Below are 13,507 nucleotides of genomic sequence, written 5' to 3'. Positions count from 1 at the left end.
TTTTGTTGTTTCTTCTAATGGTATGCTTAGCTATGGAAAAGGTAAAGTACTTAGACCTGTCGAATGCGGAGCATAAAAGTTTGTACAATTTCGGGAATGAATAACTTGTATAGGGTGGGCCATGTCAAATTTGCTTTTTGAATCGGCTATTAAAAAAAAAACTAATCAATATTTTTTCAAACTTTTTTTTTTATTTTGAAGATTGAACATTGTCATTTATGAATGAAAAATAATATCGTTCAAATGACTGCCACGACTGGCTTTACAGTAGGCCATTCGATCAACCCAATTTTTAAGCACATTTTCGATTGTTTGGGCTCCAATTTTATGAATGGCAACTTCGATTTCGTGTTTTAAAGCATCAATCGTCTCTGGATGGTTCGCATAGCATTTGTCCTTAACGGCTCCCCACAAAAAATAGTCCAACGGGCTTAAATCACAGCTCCGAGGCGGCCAATTGATATCGGAATTTCGGCTGATTATTCGGTTTTAAAAAACGGTAGCCAAAAGTTCGAGTGTAACTTTGGCAGTGTGACAAGTTGCACCGTCCTGTTGAAACCAAATGTCGTCCATGTTATCCTCTTCAATTTTTGGAAACAAAAACTCGATGAGCATGTCACGGTAATGCTCGCCATTTACTGTAACCGCAGAAGGAGAAGAAGACGCACCACTTTGGAAATAGGTTTTCCCAATTTTGTTCAAGCGTATAGCGTCCCATTTCGTAAATGTCAAACCTTTAAGTAAATTATGAACACATTTGACATGTCATTTGTGTTACCATTCTCAAAAAAATAGGTGGTTCAAAAAGCAAACGCTATATGGCCCACCCTGTACTTTAGATAATACACATTTCTAACCCCGCACAGTTGTTGGGTCTAGTCTTAAAACAGACTAGAGGATATATATTATATATAATTGGCGATTAAACCATTTTTGGGTGTTTGGCGTGCGTCTTGATGTTGTTCCACAAATGGAGGGACCTACAGTTTCAAGTCGACTCCAAATGGCAGTTATTTTTATGAGGAGCTTTTTCATGGCCGAAATGCACTCGGAGGTTTTCCATTGACTGCCGAGGGGCGACCGCTATTAGAAAAAATGTTTTTCTTATTTTTGGTGTTTCACCGAGACTCAAACTTACGTTCTCTCTGTGAATTTCCGAATTGAAAAAAATTACTTTAATAAAAATTAAGAAGATACCAATATAAGGGTCGATGGAGAGGAACGAAAGTGAAGGTAATTGAACAGGTGCTAAGGCTTAGGAAAGGAGCATAGAATAAGCAGGCATTTTGAAGCGTTTTAGATTTGCAAGCAGTTTTCATTTGTTAAATAATGAATTCCACAACAGTACAGCCCTAACGAAAAGCATTGTTGATGTAGGAGAATACTTGAGATCTGGCACAATAGTTGTTTTTTTTTATTATTTTAAATTTTTGTAAATTTTAAACGAAATTTGGAGTTTTGAGTTTATTGTTTCTTTGTTTTGTGACTGGACCTTATAAAATTCTGGAAGTGAAAGTGATCCTACATTTTACAGCCATTGATATATGTGTATGCCAAAGGGATAGCGGTCAAATCTGCTGCAGGTATGCTAAAAGAACGCACGCACGGTCGTGCATTAGTTTTGCTATCTGTGGAACACTTGCAAGGCGCATCGAAAATAGACTATCCTCTTCCCAAGACAGATCTGAGCAAAGACTGGCAGACCAGAGTCATATCGCAGGATAGCAGTAATCATATTTATGCTGACAACTCAAAGATGGACAATGGCACTGAATTGGTAGTGATTAGTTGGTTGGTTAAAGTGACATCCTCGTTACGAACTTGTTTAACAGTTATTTACAGCATGACTATATCCAGTCTGTGCGGTTTAAGGACCTTATTAGGTTGTTGGCATCTAAGCCGGACAGTCGTTCGAGGTTCCCAAAGTTAACATTCTGTCCTTCCAAAGGGCAGAGCATTCACGAAGGAAATGGAAGATTGTTCCCCGTTTCTCCGGTGGTTTACAACTGTGACAGAATGTGTTGTGAGGGATGACCATTTTGGCTGCTTGTTCTCCAACAGATCAAAAGCCAGTTATCACTGCCGTGAGTCTCCGTCGTTTCATATTTATCAATGTTGATGATTGCTTGAGGTTGTAGATGGGCCATAACGTTCTCCTAATTTTGCACATCGTCTGGTATCTGCATCTACAATCCGTGATTCTGAGGTATTTTAGGGGAATTGTATTCTTAAACGCACCTAATGGATTGGTAGTGTACTGGGAAGAATTACTCTTAAATTGCTTCTATAAACTCCTAGACCTATTTAGCGTCATCTAAACGGAGATCTGGTCTCAGCGCGCATCAATTAAGATGTGTTAAAGAATTCAGGAGGTCGCTCTCGTTTATTCAACAAGACAGCACCACATTTTCTTGTGTCCCCAGTTACTCTGGAGTGGAGGGTAATGAAAGAGCGGATAAGTGTTCAAAGAAAGGCGCTGAGCTTGACCTTCAGCGAACGATAGAGCACATACACATACCTCTAAGCGAATTTTACACTGCGATTGACTTGAGCGTATTCGCGGCAACCAATAGAAGGTGGTCTCCGACTACTAACTTTAGGGTATCCAAAGCGCTCTGGCCAAAACCGAATCTTAAAAGAACAAAATGTCTGCTTGGGTTCAACAGATCAACTACCAGCGTCCTCACAGGTGTTATAACTGATCACTGTGCTGCACCCTAACCAGTAGAATGGGTGTACCTCACAATGACTACTGCGTTGTGGAGATGAAGAAGAAATTCAGTCAATACAACACCTCCTCTGTGAATGTCCCACACTTCAAAGAAGCCGTGCCAAATATCTTAGTAATTATTTCTTTGAAGAGAGGCAAAGTGAGACACTGTGCCCGGAGCCCGTTCTGCCACTTCCATCTGCACCCATCAAAACCACGGTTAGCAAACGGATTACTTCAACTCACAAGCGAGCTTGGCAGGCTGAGAGTAGCTACAGATAGACAAAACTGATGTTACCTGGCATGTCCGACGGAGAGTCGCAGATCCACTTGTCATTAAGCAGAAGGGACTGTAGGCAGCTGGGTGGAGTGATGACGAGCGCCTTTCTATGGGCGAAGCACAGTGCACTCTTTCTGTGCATCTGCCCGGCCTTCGCTCGAGTCGGGCTTGAGGGCTTTGGCACTGATGTGTTAAGCAGCGACCACCTTGACTCCTTGGCACCACAAGTTCTACTCAGATTTCTTCGGAGGTCGGATAGACTTAAAGAAAATTAAAAAGGGTACCCAAGTGCAGTACAATGGACTAACTGTTTTCCGATAACAAAAAAAAAATCTTTGAAGACCTGGGAAATTTGCAAAATGCCTCACTAGTTACATTCTAAAAAATACCTACGTAGTTTAGGCTGCTCAATTAGGGGATGGAAATCAAATGCAGGTATCGCAATGGGTCTTAGGGCCACCGACCGTCTTGCCCTAGATAAGCAGCCTGGTAAACCTAAACTCATGGCAGTCCTGTTATTTTGAACACAGTTGTATATAAAAGTTAAGTAAAGTTTATTAATTCACATTCAATAAAATATAATTGCTGAATTGTTATGTGCATAGATATTTTTAAAGCTGCTTTGAATTTAGCTCTCTTATGCAGTTCTTGTCACCATTTAACTCTCATGTCCTGCTTCCAATTTCATCAAACGTTTCTTGGTTTGACGCCGCTTACGCAAATTGTCGAACAAACGCACCGAGAAAAAGTACACCAATTCGATCAGACTCAAACTGGATATGCCCATAAACAAGCCCAAAATGCCACCCCAATTGGCTATCAATGTGGCAACACTAAACAACACCGTACGTTTGATTGCCGTGAACTGATGCTCCTTGAAGTAAACCGATAAGCGCGAACCCAAAAAGCTGTAAAGTGATATTCAAGCATAATTAGGAATTTCTAACAAGCAGCAAAGGAATAATATAACACTCTTACTCGGTATGTTCGTAGACTTCTCGGAAGGCTTGTATTGTTTTAGCCAAATCATAGCGTGCGCTTGAAATTTCCACATTGTAATCGAGTGAAGTGCAAGCTGGCATACAGTCGCAAATGATTTTCATGCTTGGATCCATAGTGGCTTGTATAGTTTGATTCTGAATTAAGATGCGTAGTTCAGACTGAGCGGTATCATAGCAGCTTATGTCCTCCACGCTGCACACAGGCACATCATGAGGCTCTAAAGGCATTAATTAGCCATTGTCAACGGAATTTTTGGAAATTAGCATATTTTCACTTACTTGGCATCCAAAATTTGGCGCAACCACATTTATTTATAGTATAGTTGGTCAAACACTCCACCTGACAATTGGATTGCGAATAGAAGCGGAAATAACGCAAATAGCGTTCGTCGTTGAAGTAGCATTGGCGTCTGTGAAGTGAATAAGAAGGTAAATGGTTATCATTTATTTCGACACACTGTGGGTTGTGCATGAATGATTTCACTTCTCTGGACTGAAGTCGTGCAGATTATCCGTGGATATTACATAATGCGGCAGCACGCTAACCATCACCTCGTCGCCGTGCGGCACTAAAATGTAATTACCCGTTGTCACCGGCACACTCTCAGGGGATGTAAGGAAAACCTGTAGGTCGAGCAAAAATGATGAATGACAAGTACTATTGTGCTAAAGTATAAGCATAAAAGTGTGTGTTTTGGTAGGTATGTATGAATTTACATATCGTTCCTTTGCGGGAAGTATGCCAGTCTTGTTTTTTTTTTTTTAGATAAATGTGCAAAATTACTGCCAGCTCTTCTTTTATGATGTCTCATTAATTAATTGCGGTAATTATTCACACTATTTCATTAGAAGAAAATATTTGTTATTTTTTATTGTACTTGGTGAGCAAAAAGAAATTGAGCAGTTTAACGCTAGATTTTTCGATATCTCAGATTTTTGAATTTTGACGCTTTCTTAGCAAACGCGCGTTTTGTGTTAATGAGTTCATGCGGTGGGAATGGAAAATTCAAGTTATCTTTACTAAAATCTAATTTTTTTATTTCAAAATAACTCATTTTACTTCGAATGTGTTTTACTTAAAAAATTTAATAAGAATACATAAAATTTGATTACGTTTTCCCAAAACATAAATCTCTATTCGAATCTCTTTATATAGTACCCTCTATATATGCAATTTCTTATTCCATACCCGACCAGCTCGACTCTTTCGTTTGGCCCGTAAGTTCCATCAGGTTTTTGGATCGTTACTCGCCTCCCAAGGCCATTCACAAATTTTACATGATACTATCATTCTTTTCAATATTTCCAATAATTAATTAAAAATCAAGCCAATGAGAAAATGTACAATTTCATGCGGCATAGTTTTTTAACAATTGAATTTGAATGTCTTGATGATCCAAAAACTCATAAATATTCAAATATCATATTTTTGTTAAGGGTTTAGTACATCCTATGTTGAGTGTTTGGCATTCCCTTTTCTCCAACTAATACTGATGCGTTCCACTATTGGAGGGGGTTTTATACTCCGAACGGCAGATGGTTTTTACAGAAATGCACTCGGAGGTTTGCCTTTGCCTGCCGAGGGGTAGCAGTCGCCCCTCTTTTCTATCATTTGGTGGTTCATGCCCGCGGTGGCTTTCCAACAGGGACCTTCCGGAATAGTAATCACGCATAAACTCATTCGGATATGACGACTGACAAGCCATAATGGCTTCACATAAGCAGGTCGCATTCAAAAGAGTTATATGTGTATGAATGTGGCAAATATAAACTGAGAACTGATGAGTAATGCTCAATTAGATCCTATAAAACTTTAGTCTCTTTTTAGTGACAGATTTCAAGCTCAATAGCCGTTCTTCTATCGACAATCCAGGCCATAACTTGCCTCTTTAAACGTTCATTTAGCTTTCGTTTACGATTCTCAGTAGTTTTATGAATTATTTTATCCAATACAAATACAAAAAGGTTCTTAAGGTTTAAGGTTCTTAAACCACACAGACTGGATATGGCCTTGCTTTAAATACCTTTTAAATAAGTTGGTAACGAGGATGTGGCAACAAAATGGTGCGGAAGCGCTAATTGGATTCTGGATGTAACACCTCACCCTAACCAACCAACCAAAAAAGTTAGAGTACTTAATATACTTGGTATGATCAGTTCCTCGCTGTACCCTTTACGGATGTACCTGAATAAGGAGTATTGCAGTAACGAGACAAATGGAAAGACCTTCTTAGGCGGTGTACTACGATTCATAGCCCGTTTAAAGATTTTGAGCCATATGCGGAAACGAAAGACTCGAATGGCACAGTCTTAGTAGTATGCTAATAATCGTTTCCAAGCGATAAGTCCTTCTCTATCATATCATTCCAACGCAAAGAAGGCCTTCTTCTTTTTTATCACCAGCATGTAGAGTGCGTGTTGATGTTATTTCCACAAATGGAGGAGCCTACAGCTTTAAGCCGACTCCGAACGGCAAATGGTTTTTACGAGGAGCTTTTTCATGACAGAAATACACTCGGAGGTTTGACATTGTCTGCCGAGGGTCGACGGCTATAAGAAACTACTTTTTCTGTTATTTGATGTTCATGCACAGAGATTCGAACCTACGCACTCAAACCATTCGGTTACAGCGGCCATCGGAGCTCTTCTACATTGGTACATTATCGGAAGTGTGGAATATACCGAAACGTCTGCGGAATATTTTAACAGGTCAACTACATTAGCCACTGAAAAAGGCATTAGAATCATTCGAGAGAATTATTCTTGGTAAATTATATGGCCAAGTCGGCGTGAACGACGGATATCTTAAAAAAATGGATTCATAAAATGAATGAGCTTGCACATGGCTGGGCATATTTTATTCGGAATAGTAGTATTCGAGGTCTCATCATTAACTTGAAAATGGAAAAATTTTACCGCGATGCCAGCGGCTTCTACCGGGATTTTCTCGAATTGGAACAAATTTCGTAGAAATCTTCTTCAACACATGTGGTTCATTGAATAAATATATATTATATAGGTATATATATATATAATTGGCGCGTACACTCTTTTTGGGTGTTTGGCCGAGCTCCTCCTCTTATTTGTGGTGTGCGTCTTGATGTTGTTCCACAAATGGAAGCACCTACAGTTTCAAGCCGACTCCGAACGGCAGATATTTTTATGAGGAGCTTTTTCATGGCAGAAATACACTCGGAAGTTTGCCATTGCCTGCCGAGAGGCGACCGCTATTAGAAAAAACGTTTTCTTAATTTTGGTGTTTCACCGAGATTAGAACCTACGTTCTCTCTGTGAATTCCGAATGGTAGTCACGCACCAACCCATTCGGCTACGGCGGCCGCCGTAAATTGCCATTACAAAAAAAAAATTAAAAAATAATAAGAATTAAAAAAAAAATGTCTTAAAATTTGGGGAATGTGCCTATCTACTCCGCTTACCTTATAACCTTGCTTAAAACTCCTGCAAGCATATTCAAAATTATGCTCGAAACCCTGCAGAAAAGCGAAAAATCCATTTCGTGCCGATGAGAACGCTGTTCGCTGTGGATAGGAGTTATAGCCCTGATCAACATAGCCCTCCTCCAGTGACCAATTGCCTGACAAATTGTTGAAGCGCGGGAGAGATTCGAAGAAATTGTTGAAATCGACCACTTCCTCGTCATAGTAATTGATAAAGCTGCATGATAGCCAAAGTATGTATGTTAATATATTTTTATTTGCTTATTTTTATATCCAAATCAAAACATAAATTACCCCACATCCCGATATATATCTTTGGCCTGGAGTCCATTGAACTGATAGCAAATACCCTCATCAGTTGGTACAAAATTAAAAATTTTATCGCAGAAATAAAATCGCCCATTCCACTTACAAAATGGGCCAGTCTCATTTTTCGAAATAGAGATGTCGACCAGGGTTTGTGCAATGTTCGGTCTAATGTCTTTTGGTAAAAATTGCGCAAAGCGACGTACCACATCCGATTCGCAAATGTGCAAAGTGGACATAAAATGCTCCAGTCTATATAAGGGAAGGACGCGCACATACATATGCATTAGAGAATTTCATGTTTATGTTAAATCTTCAAATAAATCAATTAAAAAGTGCTTACTCTGTTTCGCTTAAATTTTCCAAATTTTCAAATTTTCCATATTTTTGTATCTCTTCCAAAATGCGACTCGACGTGTTCGGAAAGTCGAATACATTGCGTTCCATTTTTATTTCCGGACATATGGTAATTGTGGGAAAGGGTATCTTATGCACGGGCACAAGGGTTTCATCGAACCCCAAAATGACCGGTGTATCTTGCCATTTGAGGTAAGTAGCCCAAATAAGCGAAATCGCAAAATATACAGATATCACAAGCACAATGAACCAATACAATCTGCAAATTTAATGTTATTGTTGAAAAAATCCGATAGGAATTTGGGCACAAAAAAAATAATTTGTTTTTTTTTCGTCAATACATAGAAAATTTTATACAGTGAGTCACGTGCAGATCATACATTAGATTGGAGAAATCCATTATTGTTGCGTAAAATTTTTGCGCAAGTGGCTTAAGGGGGGCCTCTTATCAGTCGGCGTCAAAAAATCGATTTGTTTTTACTGCATTCGATATATGTAGTGTATAGTATATTATATTATATCTTTAAGTTGCTGTCGGAGCAGTATCCACTGTTTTTAGCACCTAAAGATGACCTGATACCCACAGTTTCATTTGGAAGGAAATTTGATGTCAGATTGCGTGAGCAATGGAGCAATCCAGAATGCATCCAGGGAGGTTTGATGGATATTTTCTTTACCGATGGGTCCAAGAATGAAATAGGGTCTGGAGCCGGATGATACTTAAACGATAGTAATAAGTATCACTATGCTATGGGGGGAATGGCAACTGTTTTCCAAACAGAATGGATAATCGAAAGGAGATGGAGCGGGAAAGAGATTGGAGTCTTCAGTGACAGTCAGGCTGCATTGAAGGCCCTGGAAAACGCGAAGCAAACCTCAAAGATTGTTCAAGAATGTAATATAAGAAGAAGCTTAATTCTGTCGCAAGACAAAACAGACTTGTACTTATATGGGTTCCGGGACACTCCGGTGTTCAAGGAAACGAAATTGCCGACGAATTGGCCAACCGTGGATCTGCGGTGCCCCCACAGGAGCCAGAGCCAATAATCGGAATCAGTCCCGCAGGAATCAAGAATTGGATCAGCGATTATGTAGGCAATCTACATAAAGAGCGATGGTCCGGTCTGAAACGCTGCAGAACTGCAAAGTGTTTTGTGACAAGTCCGAACAGAAAACTGTCAAACTTTCTACTAAAACTTAGAAGGAAAGATATTCGGTTGATGGTCGGCAACATTACAGGACACAACCCTTGGGGTCAGCATATGACCACCATTGGAATCATCGAGAACCCGGTATGCCTGTCATGCTTGGAGGAGCCGGATAGCACTGAGCACTTTCTCTGTGAGTGTCCTGCCTTTGCTAGAGCACGGCTACGAGTTTTGCGTTCCGATGTCGTGAGAATGAGTAATATTCGTTCTCTAAAATTGGAGGATATTAATAGATATGCCAAAGAATCTTGAAAATTCTCACAGGACTAACTATCTCTATTTCTGTCTCTATTCTTTCCTATCTCTTTCTTTGATACTTTTCTCCTTCCCTCCTTGACTATCTACCCCCTTTCCAGAGCTTTAAATACAATGGGCTCTTTAGCCTGAGTGTTTTAAGAGCCACCAATTCTCCTGGTGCTCCTTGGCTCGACCTTTTCAAATTCAAATTCAAAAATATTATAGGAGAATATGCCCTCAAAATTTTATAGTGGATATCGAAGTGATTTCGGAGTTACAGGCCTGTGTACCGTCCTCGTGTGAGTATACAGTCTACCTTCTGAAAACTTTGAAACACGTTTTCAAAAAACCTTGTTTTTGAAAATGGCGTGTAAGATTAAAAAAAAACAACGAAAGTTATCGTTTCAAACCGATAATCTATATAAAGATAATTAAAATGTGCAACTAATTAACTAACAAAATACAAAAAAAAACCGAATGTTATTTAACACCTTTTTTGAAAAAAATAGTGAAAAACAACACTTTTTTGGAAAAAATAGCGAAAAAAGCACTTGTTTTCATTAATTGTATGTTCATTTTTTCATATTTTTATACAAGAGTAGTCTATTATATGCGGGAAAGCCATCTGAATTAGACAATATTTTTCTTTTGGGTTTCAGGTGAAAACTACAACCGCAATCTTACACGCCGTTTTACTAGCGCGCAACGAGAAGCTGTGCGAGATCCCTCATATGTCCGCCATTTTGTTTTTTTATTTATGCTAAAAAACATGCCTTCAAATAAATGCAAAAGATTTTTCCTGTGTGTCGCTTTTTTCGCCTCAAAAAAAAAATGGAGAAAAAACACCTTTTTTTGACGCCACTGATAAGAGGCCCCCTTAAAACTGTTTTATGGGCGATCTTTAGCTCGTGGGCGATGATACGACTATTAACTTGTCGGTCAACGTCGATTATTTCTCTAGTGTGAAATTTAAGCTTAACAACGAGCATAAACTTTAAAATGTTGGATTGATACTTTACGAGATTTCTTTTTCCCAAAACATACATTTGCTGTATTGAGTAAAGTAAAAAATTCACTTAGGTTTTTTTTCTTTCATATAAGACAAAATGCCATATTCAACAAAATAAAAAATAAAAAAACACTTCGAATCTTACTGCTTTTTGCATTTTATGGTACATTAAATAGTGGAATGACTTCTGCTTAGCAATACCTGGATAGCTTTTTCGCGAGTTGTGAAAAGAAATTGCCGTAGATATTTCCTTCTTTCGTAGTGGTTCGCTTTTCAAAAGTAATTTTCTCGAACTTACAGAGTCCGGCACCAACTTCAGACCGCTCGTGCATCGGCTGTCTGTTAGTTGGCTAAATGACAGTCCAGAGTATTGTTTACAAGCGCGCGGAAGCATTTTGTCGAGAGTAAACGCGAAAAAAGAAAATCAGTAATAGATTTCAAACGTAATAGTGTGATTGCATTATATGATATTTGGCTGGAAAATCCCAACCAGCGATTGTTCGTGAGCTCAAGTACCTTAAAGTAAATAAAGTTTTCGTTTATCGCACCATTACCCGTTACATTGTTACTGGTAGCATCACGAAACGTCATGGAAGTGGTCATTAAAAGACTGCAACGTCACGAGAAATGGTTCGAAAAGTGAAGAAGCGACTTGAGTGAAATCCTTGAGGAAGTACCAGTCATATGGCGAAAGAACTGAAAATATCTGACCTGTAACCGCAGATGGGCGCACTTCAATCGTTTTCATTGAGCCTGTCGTCAAGGTAAATGAGAAATTTTATCGATAAAGTATTTCGGAGGTTGATTTGAAGCCGTGGGCAGACAAACATTTCCGTGGCAGGTCATGTACGTTTCAACAGGACTCGGCACCGTCTCACAAAGCTCGATTGAACCAAGAATGGTTAAAAAAACAACGTTCCGAACTTCATAACGTCCACACAATGGCCATCAAATTCACCAGACGCGAATTCAATGGATTATTCTCTTTGAAAAAAGCCATTGTCCGCCAGTGGGCCAATATATGTACCTGCAAGTAACATTCGGGCAATATACCTGCAAGTCACATTCATTTCTGGACCATCTCAAGGCCAAGTCAAGGTGGTCTATCGAACAAAAGTAAATTGATTCCTAATTTTGTATTATTTTAACACATTTTTTACTTTGAATTGCATAAAAGTAATTATGGTATTTTTAATTGATTACACTTCGTGTGCCGGACCCTGTACTTTGTCACGAAATTCACTCAACTGAATGAGAATGCACGAAACTAAACTTCTCAATTAAAAAAATTCTAACGGTACGCACTAAGGTTGAAGTTTTTAAATTTCTAATTTATGCTTGGTTGAATTTACTATTGTTTCTCTTTATTTCACATAGTGATTAATTAAAAATTATATTAAAAAAAAACGTATATATTTTTTTGTTTTTTATTTTGTCGAGTATGACAAAAATATTCAAGCCGTTAATTTTCTCTATGACTAACTGTATTTTATTTTCTATTTCCAATATTTTTTTCTGCCTTTTTAGTCATGATTCGCGTCCACTTATAGAAAAAAAATATGTTTTTCATTAATTAAAAATTTTAAATTTTCAATCCATTTCAAAACCTGTTATTCAATAAATATTTGTTTCTTTCTTGGAAATCTCACTTTTCATAAAAAGGCCGATGCAACTCCACCAAATAACGTATGCCATGGATGGTGGTATTTTTCGAATATTCCATTATCAGGCCTTTACAGGCAGACCAACGTGTACCATATTTGATTCGTGACTTAATAATAATATCGCTTGGTACTTCACTAAGTCCAGATATGGTGCTCAAAGAATCAGCTTTCTTGGATGGTGAAAGCGTATTTATATCCACCGGAGGTAAGTCGGACAGTGAGCCTCTATTGTTTACTTCCATTTTGTTTAAACGAATATTTTTTCGCGTAAATTCGCGTAAGACCTTCACGCACTATGTACCGTTACTCACTGAGTGTCGAAGGCCATGCCGTAATACCTTTTATAGCCGTTGGCACAACATTGTGCTATTTTACAAATTATCCCTAAAGGATAGATGCCTTTGGGAGTTTTTTATGTGCTGCCAACGTTTGCATTTGCATTGCATAGTAATATAAACATACACATTTGTACATTTGTATGTAAGTAGAAGTATTTCATCTTTTTGTGCTAAAGCGTACAGGATACTTGTACATAGAAAATATTGGTATGATATCTCAACGCCACTCCTTTTTTAATAAAAAAACACACAAAAATAAAGTGTGGCCATTTTTTATTTTAGCAAGGTATAATTTTACTCATCACTTTACTCGAACTCATATTGAAATTAAGTGAAATCATTTCAGAAAAATTCAACCTTGCAAAATTGCACACTCCAGGGAGGGAGCATTTAACTTAAATAAGAAAAACAAAATTATATTTATGTAGTAAGAAGTACAATTACAAGAATTAACTTCATTGAAAACAAAAACCATAAGCAGAAACCATATTCGTATGCAAATAATGTCATATAATATCATATACCTTCTGCTCAAATATGAAGGAGACGTTATCAATAAAACGGTCCGCGGATGACATATGGCAAAAATAAATTTTTTGTTTTTTGGTAGGACTGTTATAAGCTTACATGGCAAATTTCAGCGTGATATGTCACATAGTTTGTTTTCTGTGCTACTGTAAACAAGTCAAGCTCGACTGTAATATTTAGGAAGCTCGTGTTAAAATTTGAGACAAATAGGTTTAGCCGTTTTTGAGTAATGTTGGTCATCGACTATGAAAACACCATTTTGAGAAAAACGCGTTTAAAGTTTCAAAAACACTTTCAAGCACTCTGAAACACCTTTTCAAATTTGCGTGTAACTTCGAAAATATTCACCTGAACGATATTAAATTTTCTGTGTTAAATATATGTACATTAAGAAAAACCACTTAAGTTAAA

General features: G+C 38.1%; 1 protein-coding gene across 2 annotated transcripts; it reads right to left on the bottom strand.

Moving 5' to 3' along the window:
- Window positions 1-3,577: 3,577 nt before the first annotated feature.
- LOC128867434 (pickpocket protein 28) lies at window positions 3,578-12,703 on the bottom strand. Of its 2 annotated transcripts, none has more exons than XM_054108631.1 (8): window positions 12,216-12,703; window positions 8,099-8,371; window positions 7,744-8,007; window positions 7,429-7,666; window positions 4,476-4,615; window positions 4,271-4,401; window positions 3,969-4,209; window positions 3,578-3,898 (listed from the first exon to the last, which is right to left on the bottom strand). In XM_054108631.1, the coding sequence occupies exons 1-8, from the start codon at window positions 12,470-12,472 to the stop codon at window positions 3,649-3,651; spliced, it is 1,794 nt and encodes a 597-aa protein (XP_053964606.1). In that variant the 5' UTR covers window positions 12,473-12,703; the 3' UTR covers window positions 3,578-3,648. The 2 variants fall into 2 exon arrangements, with proteins under 2 accessions (XP_053964606.1, XP_053964607.1); XM_054108632.1 differs by lacking the exon at window positions 12,216-12,703 and adding an exon at window positions 10,768-11,741.
- Between the last annotated feature and the right edge of the window lie 804 nt (window positions 12,704-13,507).

Source organism: Anastrepha ludens, chromosome 6 (genome assembly GCF_028408465.1).
Source record: "Anastrepha ludens isolate Willacy chromosome 6, idAnaLude1.1, whole genome shotgun sequence".
NCBI lineage: Eukaryota > Metazoa > Arthropoda > Insecta > Diptera > Tephritidae > Anastrepha > Anastrepha ludens.
Note: the sequence above shows the minus strand (reverse complement) of the source record. Positions and strands in the feature narration are given on the sequence as shown.

What these genes read in the sequence shown, in the direction of transcription:
- LOC128867434 (XM_054108631.1), bottom strand. Translation starts at nt 12,472, where the DNA reads ATGGAAGTAAACAATAGAGGCTCACTGTCCGACTTACCTCCGGTGGAT. An exon ending in GAAAATTTAAGCGAAACAGA is followed by an intron (nt 8,008 to 8,098) that starts GTAAGCACTTTT and finishes TCCCTTATATAG; the next exon opens with ACTGGAGCATTTTATGTCCA. An exon ending in CACGACTTCAGTCCAGAGAA is followed by an intron (nt 4,402 to 4,475) that starts GTGAAATCATTC and finishes TTCACTTCACAG; the next exon opens with ACGCCAATGCTACTTCAACG.